Source organism: Paramisgurnus dabryanus, chromosome 7 (assembly GCF_030506205.2).
Source record: "Paramisgurnus dabryanus chromosome 7, PD_genome_1.1, whole genome shotgun sequence".
Classification (NCBI taxonomy): Eukaryota; Metazoa; Chordata; class Actinopteri; order Cypriniformes; family Cobitidae; genus Paramisgurnus; species Paramisgurnus dabryanus.
The window spans coordinates 7,852,858-7,868,268 of record NC_133343.1 but is presented as its reverse complement, the minus strand read 5'-3'; the positions used below and the strand labels follow the sequence as shown (position 1 = coordinate 7,868,268).

Below are 15,411 nucleotides of genomic sequence, written 5' to 3'. Positions count from 1 at the left end.
CAGCACGAATAATTGCAGTACACGATTGGATACATACACTTAAAAATAAAAGATCACGTTTGTACTTAGTTTTATTAAAGCTCGGATTGCATTTTGTCAGAGATATTTTTAAACAACATTTCAGTTCATCATTACACGGGAAAGATTCCTTTGTGGTGCAGTACTTTTTTCAAGGTTACGAGCAGAGGGTGTCAAATCCATTTCTCTGAAAGAAAGAAAAGTCTCACGGAAAAGTACTGAGATACAGTGCAGCAATACATACAGCGCAACAATACATACAGCAATTATATATTTATAATATTATTTTATTATATTATTATTTATTATCTCCAGAAAAACCGTGATTTTATTACACACACAAAAAAATTCTACATTCATTTTAATATTTTTTTTTTCATTTGCAGTTACAAAGTATTATAATGAATAATAAAATATATGAATAAATATTATATAATAAAATTTATAATAAAATAAACTAAAAAATATAAAAATAAAACAGTGAATAAAATCAATTCAATTTCTGCTAATTCATGAGACCAGACGATTTTGCATCGTCCATATACTCCCCTAAAACCGAATCTGTGAATGTCGTGGGAAAACACACATTCGGTTCTACAGGGTATATATAGACGACGGGACAAAGCTTGCTTCTCATAAAAATTAATTTCAAATAAATTAAAGGAACAAAGTTCTTTGAGTGATTGAAATAAAAGGCGTTCACCAACACAGGTTTGCAGCCGTCTTTGGAGTCGCAAATCGAATATACCCTGTGAAATACAAAGAAACAATTATTTTTTAGAAAAAAAGAAATAAGTTACGATAGAATTACGAATATTACAATTATTGTTTCTACCACAGTTAAACAAACAAATAAAAATATTATTATACAATGTGAATCGTATAAAACTATATGGATTTTATTCTCCATTGTGCATTTGATGTTGCCAGTTTTAGATTTGTATAGTATTTTTTTTCTTTTTGAAAGAAAGAAAAAATATATATATTTGATAAACCTGCTTACTTAGAAGGAGAATCTTTTTTGTCTCTGTTTGCCCCTCTCTTCGTCCATCTCTCTCTTTCTCTCTCCCTCTCTTTATCTCTCTGTCTGTCTCTCCCCCCTCGCCGCAATGCAGTAAGGCAGTAAATTAAGAGAACACTCTCGCTTTCAAATTTAAATGATTCGTTAACAAAGCAAACCAAGATTAATTCAAGTTTACTCATATAAAAATGTGCATAACACACGTATTTTATCCAACATCAAGAATAATAGGCTACTAATGCCTTAATATGTTTTATTTTAGATTTATCTCACTCAACAGTCTGAATTTGTCCCTTGCATTCAGAAAATAAAAATGTGAATGAACCACAGAAAATAAAATTGTTATCAAGTTAAAATGCACAATTTCTTATGAATTAAAACATCAGCAAACTAATTTAATCAGCAAAAGGCATTCAAATGTTTTAAAGAAAAAATTTCGAAATTACGGCTGAACTTACCATTGACCATGAGGCAAAAAACCGAGCAATTTATAAATGTAATAAAAATACTACATAAACAAAAAATTTTTTTTTTTAAATAAGAAAAATCAAATGTAAATACAAACAGATTCCAGACGATCCTCTTTCCGCGCTTCCCAATGCAACAGAGCGCGTGGGAAGGAAAGAGAGGGGCCAATATCACCTCGAGCCCGTACCGCGTCTCATCTGTGATACCCAATGACGGGCGCGCGAGGCTCGTAAAAACCATTTTACAACCTGAGCTGTAAATCAGCTATTGAGCTGGGAAAAGCTTAGAAACCGCAGATTTTCTACCCAACAGTGGCGTTGCCAGCTAACCATTTGCATTTTTTTTAAAACACGAAAAGCTAAAGGGAACAGAAACGCATAGCACACTTGTTCATTACATCAAAGCATCAGGCAGGTGCCACTTTTTCTTTCAAATATCTTTATTTAGTTTTATATAAATGTCTTGCGTATATATGTTCCTCTTATATAGATATTTTGATTTGTATAAAGATTTATAAAATAAAAAACATAAAAATACTATTTTCGTACAATATAGTGAGCTTTTATATAGAGAGACTCTAGTTGGGAAGGGGAGACGGATAATGGGTGGGGTAATTTTAGATGACCCCTTAGATGGATGTAAAATAAATCTAATAACATAAAAATTATTTAATTATTCTTGAGCATATATGTCACACAAACCTTAAAAGGGACAAAAAATTGTCCCTATAGGTTAAATATTTTTTTTTAGAGTTTAATAATTTTTTTTAGAGTTTACTAAAAGCACCATATTTTTATTTAGCATGCATATCTTTTCAAATTTGATCAATTAGATGGATGTTTTAAATAAGAGGAAAAATCTAAAATGAACATTAGTCATACACTGCCACTGTGACTGTATGAGTGTCGTGTGACAAGCTTGAGGATGCATTATAAAATAGTCTAATGGTTGCAGTAAAACAAAAAAAAAAAATACTGGGTGTCATTTTTAACTTACGTGTGAAAAGGTTGAAGACCCACTGAAGGTCTTGAATTTAATTTTATGTTTTGGAGCACATCATTCATGCTAAATACCAAATAACGTCTGATTTCATGGGGACTTCAAGCAAACAAAGCTTTGTTTTACATTTTATCTACATTTCTTACTTCCACATTCGACAGTTTTTGTGAGTCTTAACCTGTCTTGTTTGATAATGCAAACCGTTGTTTGTGTTTAATAAAAATGAGAATGATCTCAAGCCTTTCATATAAACTTCCATAAAATCTTTACAGTTAACAATTACAGGTTAAAAAGTGGATATTTTAAGAAGCATCAACATTTGTTTGTACTTGTTTACATTAACATTATATATATATATATATATATATATATATATATATATATATATATATATATATATATATATATATATATATATATGTGCATGTGTGTTTTCATAAAAAAATAAAACAAAAATACAATTATGCCTACGATTATAACATTTGCATCTATTAATTGACTAGATGAGAATAATAATATAACTATATATAACATATAATTAAATAACAATCCCTCATTGATCCATACAGAAAATGCCGCTGCATTTTTACTGCGGGGTTACATAAAATGATCATTACTGTGCAACAATGCGTGGGGCTTTTATTTTGAAACTTCAATTTAACTTCCGAAAATCTATAGTGACGTCAGCGTCACACGCCCAGCCTCCGTCAGATCCAGCGCTAAAGGCAAGTTAAACAGTTATTTTATGCAGATTATTTTATTACCTGATTCTATACTTTAAGGCAATGATCGTGTTGTAAAATAACACGTGCCAAATGCGTGTTGTACTTGGGCAAGTGCTTATATTCTAAAAACAGTGTTTTGACTGTTGAAAGCACATCAGATATGGCAGGTGTTTCTAGACAGTTTCTGTATAACGTTATTAGTGTTCTCGTGGTTACCTCGGCAATAATAGATTTGCATAGTCTTTCTTTAACCGAACTTGTTGAGTGGATTGTTTTCAGTCCCCTACATATTGTCGTGGGGCTGTTTGCTGGATTGTTTTCTTTCACATTTCCACGTTGCTGATAAACTGGTTAATCCTAAACGTTACGCTAAAGGAGGATCTTTCTTAACATGAATTTTTTAGTGGGGTGTGTCTGTTTAGATTAATTTAATGCGTTTGGTTTCTGTTTTAAGGTGTGGATTTGCATTGCTGACGATGGGAGCAATCATTTCACGGTGGAAGGTGACTATTGGACATTTATTTAGTTTCACAATCATTATCTTGTACTACACTTTTGTATTGAGCACCTATAAATAATAATGTCTGTGCCCCACAGTCAAAAGCTTCCACTGTGGAAGTTCTCGAGTCACTTGATAAGGTGAGTTCTCTGGTATTCTGACCTTTCAAATCAACAAACATTATGACCTTATGACAAATCACAGAGCTGTATATATATAATCATCTGAACCTCAGCCCTGGCTGTATTCATTCACCCCCCTCTTTGAGACTCTTTACTACTGGCTCTACTCCCAAAGCTACTGTCTGTCTCAGATGGTATTGACAGGACCATCTGTTTGCTGGGTTGCTGCGGTTGACCTTCTTTATCCAGTAGTGGTCACTGCTTGGGTTTAGAGTGAGCTTCAGGAATTAATTGCCATCCCAGAAGGCTTTGCATTTTATTTCACCTTGATCTGTAACCAACAGAGCTTATGTCTGGTAGTAATGTGTTCTGCATTAGCAGGGGTCACTGGCTCATGTTTTTGTCAGAGAGAGTTTACCCAAAAGTGAAAATTCAGTCATCATACTCACCCTTAAGTTGTTTCAAACCTGTATACATTTCCTTGTTTTAAGCAATGTTTGTAACCAGACTGGTTTGGGGCACCATTGACTTCCATAATATTTATTTTCCTACTATGTAAGTTAAAAGTACTTCTGCATTTTACTTTGAGTTCAGCAGAACAAAGAAATGTATACAACTTGAGGGTAAGTAAATGATGACATAATTAAAGCTTTGGGGTGAAATATTGCTTTAAGTAAACATTGAAATTATAATGTATATATAATACATAACAGTGTCTACATATTAAAGCAAACCCTCCTCCATTTTCTTCATCTTTCCATAGTACTACATACACTGTGGCTTTGCAGACTATGCTTATTGTTGGCAAAATGTTGTTGTTGTGTCTGCTGAATGAATAAATGTAATGTAATGTAATTTAATTTAATACAATAATAATATTTAATAATATCCTGTAGAAGATGAAATTGTGCAGTCCTTGCCTAGATATAAAATAATGTATTTAACTAAATATTGATGTTATCCTATGTTATGTTAGCATATAAGCACATTTTTTTTTATGTTACATAGTGTTTGTACAGTGTAGCAAGCCATAAATCCTTTAAAGGGATAGTTCATCCAAAACTTTTGTCATCACTGAATGTGTTTACATGCACAGAATAACTGTCAAAAATCTGGTTAATATAGGAACCAGTTTTCATGCATTTACATGAAAATCAATAAACCGGCTATGCAGAAAATTGCATTTACATGGGATTTTGAGATTTGTCAGGTTTCTCGCAGGCAGCAACGTCACCACCTATAGTACTGTACATAATAGCCATTTAAAAAGCGGATGGATCTGTCTTAAAGGAAAACACCACCGTTTTTCAATATTTTACTATGTTCTTACCTCAACTTAAACTAATTAATACATACCTATCTTTTATTCAATGCATGCAGTTAATCTTTGTACAGTGTGTTGTGAATGTGTTAGCATTTAGCCTAGCCCCATTCATTCCTTAGGATCCAAACAGGGATGAATGTAGAAGCCACCAATCACTTCCATGGTTTCTTTATTTAAAGACTGTGACATGAGTCGTTACACGAGTAAGTATGGTGGCACAAAACAAAGCGTGACGATTTTTTAAGCGGGTAAAAATGAGAACTATATGGTATGGTGGAATAGCATTTAGTTTGCAGCACTTTGACCTCAGGCGGGGTAATGAGCAAAAAACTACCCTTGCCGATCAGATTTTTGCTTGCGTCGTTTATGGGCTTTATCCTATAAAAGGAAACCGTTTTATGTGTTTACTTTACCTCACACATTAGAGACATTTCAGACATTTAAAGACATTTACGAAAAACAAATAGTATGGAAGTCAATGGGTACCATCAACTGTGTGCTTACCATCATTTATCAAAATATCTTTGTTTGTGTTCAACAGAATAAAGAAACTCATACAGTTTAATGAAGGGGGTGGGGTGAACTATCCCTTTAACTTTAAAGCATTTGAATAACAATACAAATGATAATGCAATGTAATTTTAATTGTGACATAACTCTGTAGGATATAAAAAATCTTGAGGAGTTTCGCACAAAGAACCAGCGTTTGCTGAAGCTGTGGGTGGGTCGACTTCTCTTCTACTCATCTGCTCTGTACCTGATCACCTGCTTGTTTGTCTATTACCTCTACTTTCCTGAACAATGGGGTGCCCGAATCATCACTGCCCTCCCTTTAATCTTCTTTCCAGTACTGTGAGTATTATTTCTGGATAATGACATTCATTCAGAGTGTATTTTATTAAAATCTGCTTTGACGTTCAATTTTATTGAATCGCTTTATGTTTCTCTCTTCATAGTGTGTGGTTGTTAAGAAAGCTGTTGATCTTCCTTTTCTCTAAACGGACAGAAAGAAACAGTAAGCTTTGTTTCTCATCTACCCCATCTCATTGTGTTTTGTGCACAGGAGTTTTTGATTGGGATCTGTATTTAGATTTTTTTTCTTTCTGTCCTTCAGATGAAAAATTAGAGGACTTAAAAACACAGAAACGCAAAATAGTAAGTTGGAACACATCAGTTTGAAGCTAAAAGTTTTTCAAAATGTATTTTTTTTTTCAAAATGCGAATTACATTTTTTAACATGATTTTTTTTTCAGCTTGAGGACGTAATGGAAACGGAGACCTACAAAAACGCTAAACTCATTTTAGAAAGATTTGACCCTGAGTCTAAGAAGAAAACAGTAAGTGCAGTATTGTTGTATAATATCAGATTTAAAGTTCACAATCAGTAATTTATGCTCTGATGTGTTTTTGTTAAGTTGAGGTAGATGAACACTTGGTTTGTTTTAACAGGAAGCAGAAGCCACTCCAGTCAGACCCCTTATGACCCCTAGACCAGGACAAGGTTTGTCTCTGCTTCTAGTCTTTGATTACTAAAAAAAGTGTTTTTAAGAGTGTGTTTTTCATTTATAATACATGTGACACTCTCATTACATCCAGATTTACGACAGCGCCATGTTGCCATGGTTACTCCAGGACCGGTGCCGATGACTCCAGGAGGCACGCCCCTCCGTACCGCCCCAGGTGGGCCTCCAGAGAATGGAGGAGCTGCATCTATGACCACTCCTGCAGGAGCCAGCCTTGCTGATACACCACAACAAATGATGAGACGGAGTCCATATTCACCAGGACCTGGACCAGGTACGAAACGCATACAGGCTTAAATAAAAGTAAATATTAGTAACTCTAATAAAGCTATTATAAAATAGTTTATATAATCACACATTAAAGAGATTCACCCAAAAAACAAGCTGGGTTTCACAGATAGGGTCACACCTAAATAAAATACATATCATTATATGCATTATACTCATATTATATGCATACCATTATCAAATATTATAATGTGCGTGTGGTATTTTTTGGATCTCCATCTTATTTCAGGGTGTTAAAGGGACAATGGGTAGTTTTTTAGTAACTTTATTAGTCAAAATCAATCTCTTTATTCATAAATATGTCCTCATTGGTGTCAAATGACCTCTGCCAATGATCTGACTTTCTTTGTAAGCTTAGAATATCTTCTCTTTATTTATAACGGGTAAGTCCAAGAAGTATTCCATGTCGTTCCGCCATATTGAAAAACTATTATAGCAGAGACGGACAAAAAGCACTAGCCTACCGCAATGTGTTTCCACAACGCGTTTTCGTTCAGAACATGTGAACCAGCTGAAACGGACAAGGAGATCAGTGATCATACAACGCTACCATAGTTGCAACACATTTTGGAAAAGTGAGACGCTAGAGAGCACTATTCGTTTGAATGCAAAATACAGATTCACCACTAGGCGGAGGAAAATCTTACTTGCTGTCCCTTTAACTTTTTTAATTAAAAATCTTACTTACTGTCCCTTTAACTTTTTTAATTGACAATAACTTTCCTTAATTATGATCATTAAATCAAGTGTTTCTCAACAAGTGGCCCGAAGCCCACAGGGGGGCCTCAACAGATTTCTAAGAGTGCCTCAAAATGAATGAGTTATTCAGACAAAACAAGGGTATAAAAAGCTAAAACAACCATAAATCAAAATATTTCTTATTGTTTGATTATCTTGTAACAAATTTAACCCCCGCAAAATGCAATAAACCCATTACAAGTTTTTTTTTCAAAATGCTATAAATGGCCAACATTAATGGCATTAATCAAACAATTACTTTGTCATATTAATAACACTGTCATTGCAGTTGTCATCCAATTTTTTGGTCCTGCTCGATTTTAAATAATAGAAAGTTTTTCATAAGATCCCCTGGGGTCAATGTGTTAGCATGACAGAAGCTTGATGCTGTCGTGTGAGAACAAGCAACAGCCTTTCAAAAAGTGCCTTTCACGTAAATTATTCGATTTTGATGGCTTACGTTTCCCCCCCACAGAAAACCCCCACAGGTTTATCAGTGCCATCAAAGTATTATTTTGTTTATTTTGTTTGTAGTACAAAGTACAAAGTCGACGAGGAAAACTAGGATTCCGTGTGTATTCAAAGCGCCGCCCTTATTGTTTAAAATGCGTGGAATGGTGTGTTGTGATTTGTTGTGCGGATTTATTGCATTCTGCGGAGAAGGAGGAAAAAGGGAGAAAAGATGACAGAATAACTGGATTTTGCATAAAATAAAATTTTTTGATCCTGATTTTGGCTGTAACTTTTTTCAAATACCGTTTATCACGTTTTGGAACCAATTTCTTATATTGTTATGGACAATTGGGAGGCCCTGAAATGAAAAAGGTTGAGAACCTTTGGTTTAAATGATTTTATTTAAATAATTGGCTTATGTATTATGTGTGGTTATAGCAGCCGGTGGCGAGTATATCACAATAAAAAGTTCACAATATCATGTATTATTCCAAAATGACAGAAATCTTTTTCGTATGTATTAAATTAAATGTATTAAATGAGTTGAATCTAAAGACATAAGGTATAAAAAATGAATCATGAGATAATTAATAATTTAATTTCTCAGGTATGCGCCCCCCTGGTCCACCTCTTTGTAGGCCCATCCTCCCTCGAGAGCGCAGCTCTGTGGACAGAATCATTGAGTATTTGGTAGGCGATGGACCTCAGAACAGGTAATCCACTGGTATAACATTTATGGGGTTGTAAAACAAAATTGGAAATTAGCCAGTGTCGTATAAAGGGTGAAAATTTCTTCCCCTCCTTTTTATTTTACAATCTCTTCCTCTCTTATTCTTTCAGATATGCATTAGTCTGCCAGCAGTGTTTTTCCCACAACGGCATGGCTTTGAAAGAGGAATATGAATATATAGGTAAGAGCCTGTCCAAACACATTCTTTATCCAAGGATACTGAAAACCGTTGGATGTTTTTTTGTCTGGAAATACTCATATTTCTAAAGTACTCAAGTGTGCTATTTCACATTGCAGCATTCCGATGCGCTTATTGTTACTTCTTAAACCCGGCGAGAAAGACCCGACCCCAGGCACCCAGACTCCCTGAGTTCAGTTTCGAGCGCAAACTTCGCTCCGAATCTCCTGAAACACAGTCTTCAGCGGCCACAGAAACCCCAGAGGACAGCGACGCTCCTGAAGGTATTTTATGCCCCTGACGGCCAGTGACATCATAATCAAGTCCTTGTAAACTCACCATGTCATCTTGTCATGTCATCTGTCAATCATTTGGTCAACTCCCCATTCAAGTGTCAAAAATCAAGACGTATGAGTTTTAAAGGAATATACAGTCATACAAAAAAGCGTTTTTTTTTTTTTCTGTTTGTCTGTTTCATACTTCACAACCTGCAGTATGTACAAATGCGCTTTTTGATGACATTTATGTGTTTCTGTAGTGGCGGCCCGCTCCACTCGTGTTTCACACACTGGCACCCCCTGGAGCAAAGTTCATAATTTCAGCAGAACTCATTCAGGTCCCAGAACCTCCACGCATACACACATTATTCATACATATACACCGCATGATGCTTTGGTTCTGGTAATATTTCTTCATACAAAAAACAAAACATTTCTCAAAAATCACCATTAAAAGGCCCAAAAGTTTGTTTATACTTATTATCAGTTAAAGAAAGGTCTTATAATGTGTGGTTTCAGCTTTATTCTCTTTGTTTTCTTTATATACTAATAAAAAAAGTAATCAAAAGGATGCTTTTGAGGTGCAACATAATTTTTTGAATTATAAATAACAAGCCATTCTCATGTCAACAGTAGTCTCACAATCTTGATCAGGTACTAACAATGTACTGAATGGCTACAATGCCTTAAGTATCATGATTAAGATCTTTATCTGCCCTGCTGATATGACCTGCATGGCCTATCATCTCCATGTTGTTTTCAATGCTGGTTCCTACGATAGTTTGCTGGTGCCCCCACCAGGAGACTTTTAAACCTGCTTGAATTTTAACCAGATTGATCAGAAAGACAATGCTGGTGGTGGTCACACAATTTCAGCAGCTGTTTTGTTTTTCAACAGCAGGAATGATGCTGTTCCACCAACTAGATAAGCATCTAACCAGCATTAGCTTTCCTGGACCAGCATAAAAATAAAAGCTAGTCTGAACTGGTGTGTGTATGTTATATAATCTAAATTCTTATTTGATTTACTTGCAGATGACACAGAAAAAACTACATCAACTGAACCGCAAGACACTACCACTGAACACGCACCTGCCACACATGAGCCAGACACTGAGGTGTCAGACCCCCAATGTAGCTCCGCCCCCTCCGAGGATGCTCAGGCAGAACATGATGATGCTGCTGTTAATGGGGAACAGCAGAAAGAGGAGTCAGTAAATTCTGAATGAATGAAATTTAAGCATAATTAACATTTATTCAGTTGTTGCTTTTTTCAAAAAAGCATGTTTGTTTATGTCTGTATAATTCTGTTGGCTGGTAAGAATTTTTACTGCTAATTTATTTATGTAAACTATAGATGCACAACAGGCTCTTCTTTGCAGTGGGATAAATGTTGTCTCCCATTACATTATGGAATGCTAATAATCTGGTGTGACCTTAATGTCAGCATCACCCAGTAAGATCATTGCATGAACAAACTGCAGTTGCTATAAATCAACATATTAAGATTTAGTTTTATTTTACAGTGTTAACATTCAATAGTACATAGAAGAAAGTAATTTGACAGTGTTTAGTTCTCTTTACTGTTTGTTTACAGAATCACTCAATGACAGTGCAGTCTGAACAAAAATACTCTATGCCAAAAGTGTTGTGCTATTTTGATTCTTAAATATTTATTAGTTTTATTTTGAATATGTTTGCTTTGTTTTTTTTGCCAACAGTTTATTTACATTATTCAATGTTCTTGTGCCTTTCTGGTTAGGACTATGCCTGGGACTTGTTGTGTTTCTTTTTACAAGAGTACAAACATGAAAAATCTGATGTTTGTTATGCATTGGTTGTGTTTTTGCATTTGTGGAAGTTTACACTGTACAAGCAATTACCATGGTATTTATTAAGTCAGAATATTGTTTTGGAGTTAGTATGGTTTTTTTGTATTCTCCATACATTATTTCATTTTCATGTTTTCTTGTTAATAGATTGTCCCAGCTTAATGGCATCACAGGTTTTATGTGCTTGGTTGCTATTACAGAAGTTGTCTGTGCACATGTCTTGCATTTACAGACTTTTGTGTGTGCATGAAAATTCCAACAAATAATTACTTTTCAAAAGCATAGTACTTTAAACATTGTGATGCAAAAAGCAAACTTCGCTATCAAATGATTGTTTAAGATTAAAAATTGTGCAGACCTGAAACCATTTGAAATCTTTATTTGTATTTATATGAAGATAGTTTTCCCAGAAAATGAAAATTCTGTCATGATTTAGTCACCCTCATGTTTAGTTGAACACAGAAAATATTTTGATAGATGATGGAAAGCACACAATTGATGGTACCCAATAGTATTAGTTTTTCCAACTGTGGAAGTTTTAATTTTTTCTCAATACAGGCCATTTTAATAAACATACTTATGTGTCCCTTACGAAAATTAACCATGTTTATTGTTGTCAAACCCATGATGGTTATTTTGTGGTCTCCGTGGTTTTACATCAGTAACAGTGTTTTTTTTACTGTAGTAAAACCGTGGTTAATATTCGTAAGGGATATGCTTATAAACATGTAGATTTGTCCTTTTACCCAAGTAAAAAATCGAGGAAAAACCTTGAAACCTATAGTACGTGCACAAGGGCCGTAAAAGTTTTACGTTTCTTTGTCCTCTGTGTCTGCTTCTGTTTAAATAAAGCACTATCGAATGACCTTGAACGCGAACGCGTCAGACGCACATCCGGGTTCTTCATTAAATAGAGGATCGGGCATGCGCAGTAGCTCCTGAGCGGTTCGACCTCTGCAGCCGGGTAAGTGAAGGAGAGCTACACGGGAGCCGGTGAAGCTAAATCATTACAATCTTTTACCATCGTTACACTTTAGATTAAATTATTTAAATTATTTGCGTTATATCATACTCTACTGCTATTGTTTATATATCAAGAGGAGCTATTTATTCCAAGCTGCATTCTGAACGAGCCGATATCGCATTGACCTTAAACTGTCGGCTTTTTTCACAGAGACAGACGCGGGTTTATTCCTCACCATACACAGCGAACTGAATTAAACATGTACGCCTGTGCGAAGTTCGTTTCCACACCCGCACTGGTGAGTATACGTATGAGAACATTTACAGATTTAATGCAACGAAAATGCGCAGCTGAGGTATTGCGCTTCCTTGTATTGCAAATTTGGGAGGGTGCTAAAGGCCTGGTGTGTTTGACTTCATGTGCATGCTTTGCCTGTATGCATCAAAACCAGAAATTATTGCACAATTCGTTTGTCTGTGTGTCATTGTGCTTGAAAATGTCATTGGACCGTTGATGTTTGCTGGGTTGCTAATGCTAACATCTGAATGGCTGTTCCACTGAAGTCAAGGTCATTATAGAAATCTGACAACAAACCATCAGTGAAACATAACTTCTAAGATGTTAAACATAAGCAGAGCTCATAATAAATCTATAAGTCCAGCTTTAGGATAAAGTTAGTTCTGGTTTACCCAGGCCTCTTTGGTCATGTCCTGGTTTGTTGGGGTCCTTTGACAGTGAAGTGGATGTTTTAACACTTATTCATTCAAATGTGTTTTTGTGATCATGACAATTTGATTAATGGTTGGTAAATGCTAAAGAGCTATGTTTTAAAAATGTAGTTTTAAACTTAAATGTGTGGGTTTGAATGCGTTGCCACCCACTTCATTCTAGTGTTGTTGATTATGCAATAGTTGACTTGTTTTATTCCGTATAGCACACAATGAAGGCAAAGTAGATTTTTTATGCGGTTTCGTCGTGTTAATCGTCATCTTTAATTTATCTTTTCTAAGGTCCGCTGTGGCTCAAGGGCGCTGTACAGACCACTCTCTGCCACCGTGCTCTCCAGGCCAGATGTCAACACTGCAGAGGTGAGCCCATGGTTTTCTCTAAAGTAACGTAAAGCATTGGCTTATTTTAGACTAGACAAAGTTTCCCCGCCAGCGTTTTTGAAAAAAGTTGCCATTTTTTTTGATTTCCACAAAGATTAATGCCTTTCAGAAAAATGTTTTTTTAAGTATGAAAACATTCAATGGGTCAAACAAAAGAACAGACCCTCTGCTTTCAAACAAAAAAGTTTAATCCCATCTTCATTTGTTCTCTTGTTTTCACCTCTCAAATATGGATAGGTTTCTTAACTCTTAACTCGCGCAAAAACACCATATTTTGAGCAAAAAGCAGAGATAATTCCATTTTTGTGACGGACTTTTCATAAAGATCCCATTCAGAGCGATCTTTAAAACAGACAGCTTGCCATAGGGCAATACTTCTGGGTTTAAAAAGTTGCGGAAGGGCGCCACCTGGTGGATAATAGCGGTATTGCGGAAAGAAGGAAAATCTCGTCATTGGCGGGGAAGCGTTTTCTCTTAATTGACGAGATATCTCGTCAATGGCGGGGAAAGAGTTAAAAATGACATATTTTGATAAAAAATCTGAGACAATTGCATTTTTTGTAAAGGACTTTTGTTAGAGATCAAATGTAGAACTATGATCAAAACATACATGGAGTTTTTACTGTTTTTGGATCAGTGGATGCTTCAGTGTTTTATAAGTTGGGTAAGAGTGCCACCTAGTGGATAATGGCGGAAATATGGATTGCTCCTCCAAAAATAGTCATTGGCAGAGAAGCGTTTTCTTTTAATTGACGAGATAAATCTTTATTTGAGAGGAAAGAGTTAATATCTGTTGTATTGGCTGCTTTTTAAATAGATGAACTCTAGCAATTATTACTTTTTTTTGTTTAATTAAAAGTCTAGTTCATGTAGCTTTGTGGTGCGTGACTTTATTATACACATGCTTGTATTGTGAACTTGTTGCTATTTTACTACAGGCCAGCCCAGCCTTCCTGCCACAGTCCGCCCTTTCCCAGGTTGCAGTGCGGGGTTTTCAGACAAGCGCAATAAGCCGTGACATCGACACAGCTGCCAAGTTCATCGGCGCTGGTGCTGCTACCGTCGGAGTGGCAGGATCAGGAGCTGGAATTGGAACTGTGTTCGGCAGCCTCATTATCGGATATGCCAGGTAGACTGGAATCTATCACCGTGGTTCTCAAACTTATGTGCGTGCGCCCCCCACCCTTGTGTAGGGTGCATCCCTTCATGCCCCCCAAAGAAAATTGATCACACAAAAAATAGCAAAATTATCATTTGGATTAAAAAATACATTGTATAATTTAATGTAGTGCTGTTGATAAATTTATGTATTTATTAAAATGTTATAAAACTGGACACAATCTTCTGTCACCCCCCCAGTTTGAGAACCACTGCTCTCTCAACAGAGAGGTTACCATTACCAGCCTTGCTTGAAGGATAATGCTGTTTTCTTAATGTTTCGCTGTTGAGAGTTCATCAACTAATATGAAAATATAAATGTGAAAAGGAAACTTAAAAATAGCACATCCTACCTTGCATACCTTGCCCTTGTGACTCATCTCACATGGCCAGTTCCCTTCAAGAATTCCGTGATAAGTGACCTCTGTCTTGTATTTCTCTTCCACAGGAACCCATCTCTGAAACAACAGTTGTTCTCATACGCTATCTTGGGGTTTGCCCTGTCTGAGGCTATGGGTCTCTTCTGTTTGATGGTGGCTTTCCTCATTCTGTTTGCCATGTAAATACTGCTCCGTCCACCCACAGCTGTGACGACACGCATTTTACACTGGCTACCAAAAGTTGTGTTGGTGTCATTAAAATTGTACATTTTCCAAGTTTTTGTTGAAGGCTGAGAAGGTAAAAACATGTATTGTAAAAATGTATCAAGTTACAGAATAAATACATGTATTTCACTATTTAAAATGTTTGATTTTTGTGGGTGTGTAAAATCCTGCACCAGTTGAAAATGGTTAACCTTTTTTATATTGATTTTGCTTTTCTAATGTTACATTTCGACACTGGTCCAACTTAAAATGCTACCTAATTGTTCACCTTTATCTATGTTAGTTGTGTTTTCTTAATCACTTTTCCGTTTGAGTTTTAGGCTTAAGGGAATAGTTCACTCAAAATTAACTCACCCTCATGTTTTTATGTCTTTGTTCT

At 35.6% G+C, this 15,411-nt stretch overlaps 2 protein-coding genes across 3 annotated transcripts; both read left to right on the top strand.

Moving 5' to 3' along the window:
- The first annotated feature begins 3,171 nt into the window (after nucleotides 1-3,171).
- lnpk (lunapark, ER junction formation factor) lies at nucleotides 3,172-11,560 on the top strand. Of its 2 annotated transcripts, XM_065240245.1 has the most exons (14): nucleotides 3,172-3,231; nucleotides 3,686-3,734; nucleotides 3,829-3,870; nucleotides 5,841-6,028; nucleotides 6,133-6,191; nucleotides 6,291-6,331; nucleotides 6,430-6,513; nucleotides 6,626-6,677; nucleotides 6,773-6,973; nucleotides 8,786-8,891; nucleotides 9,019-9,089; nucleotides 9,206-9,370; nucleotides 9,625-9,702; nucleotides 10,400-11,560. In XM_065240245.1, the coding sequence occupies exons 2-14, from the start codon at nucleotides 3,708-3,710 to the stop codon at nucleotides 10,591-10,593; spliced, it is 1,308 nt and encodes a 435-aa protein (XP_065096317.1). In that variant the 5' UTR covers nucleotides 3,172-3,231; nucleotides 3,686-3,707; the 3' UTR covers nucleotides 10,594-11,560. The 2 variants fall into 2 exon arrangements, with proteins under 2 accessions (XP_065096317.1, XP_065096319.1); XM_065240247.1 differs by lacking the exon at nucleotides 9,625-9,702.
- Nucleotides 11,561-12,083: 523 nt separating this feature from the next.
- Nucleotides 12,084-15,171, top strand: atp5mc3b (ATP synthase membrane subunit c locus 3b). The gene is made up of 5 exons (XM_065240248.2): nucleotides 12,084-12,160; nucleotides 12,371-12,458; nucleotides 13,171-13,248; nucleotides 14,208-14,398; nucleotides 14,876-15,171. The coding sequence occupies exons 2-5, from the start codon at nucleotides 12,420-12,422 to the stop codon at nucleotides 14,988-14,990; spliced, it is 423 nt and encodes a 140-aa protein (XP_065096320.1). The 5' UTR covers nucleotides 12,084-12,160; nucleotides 12,371-12,419; the 3' UTR covers nucleotides 14,991-15,171.
- The last annotated feature ends 240 nt before the right edge of the window (nucleotides 15,172-15,411 follow it).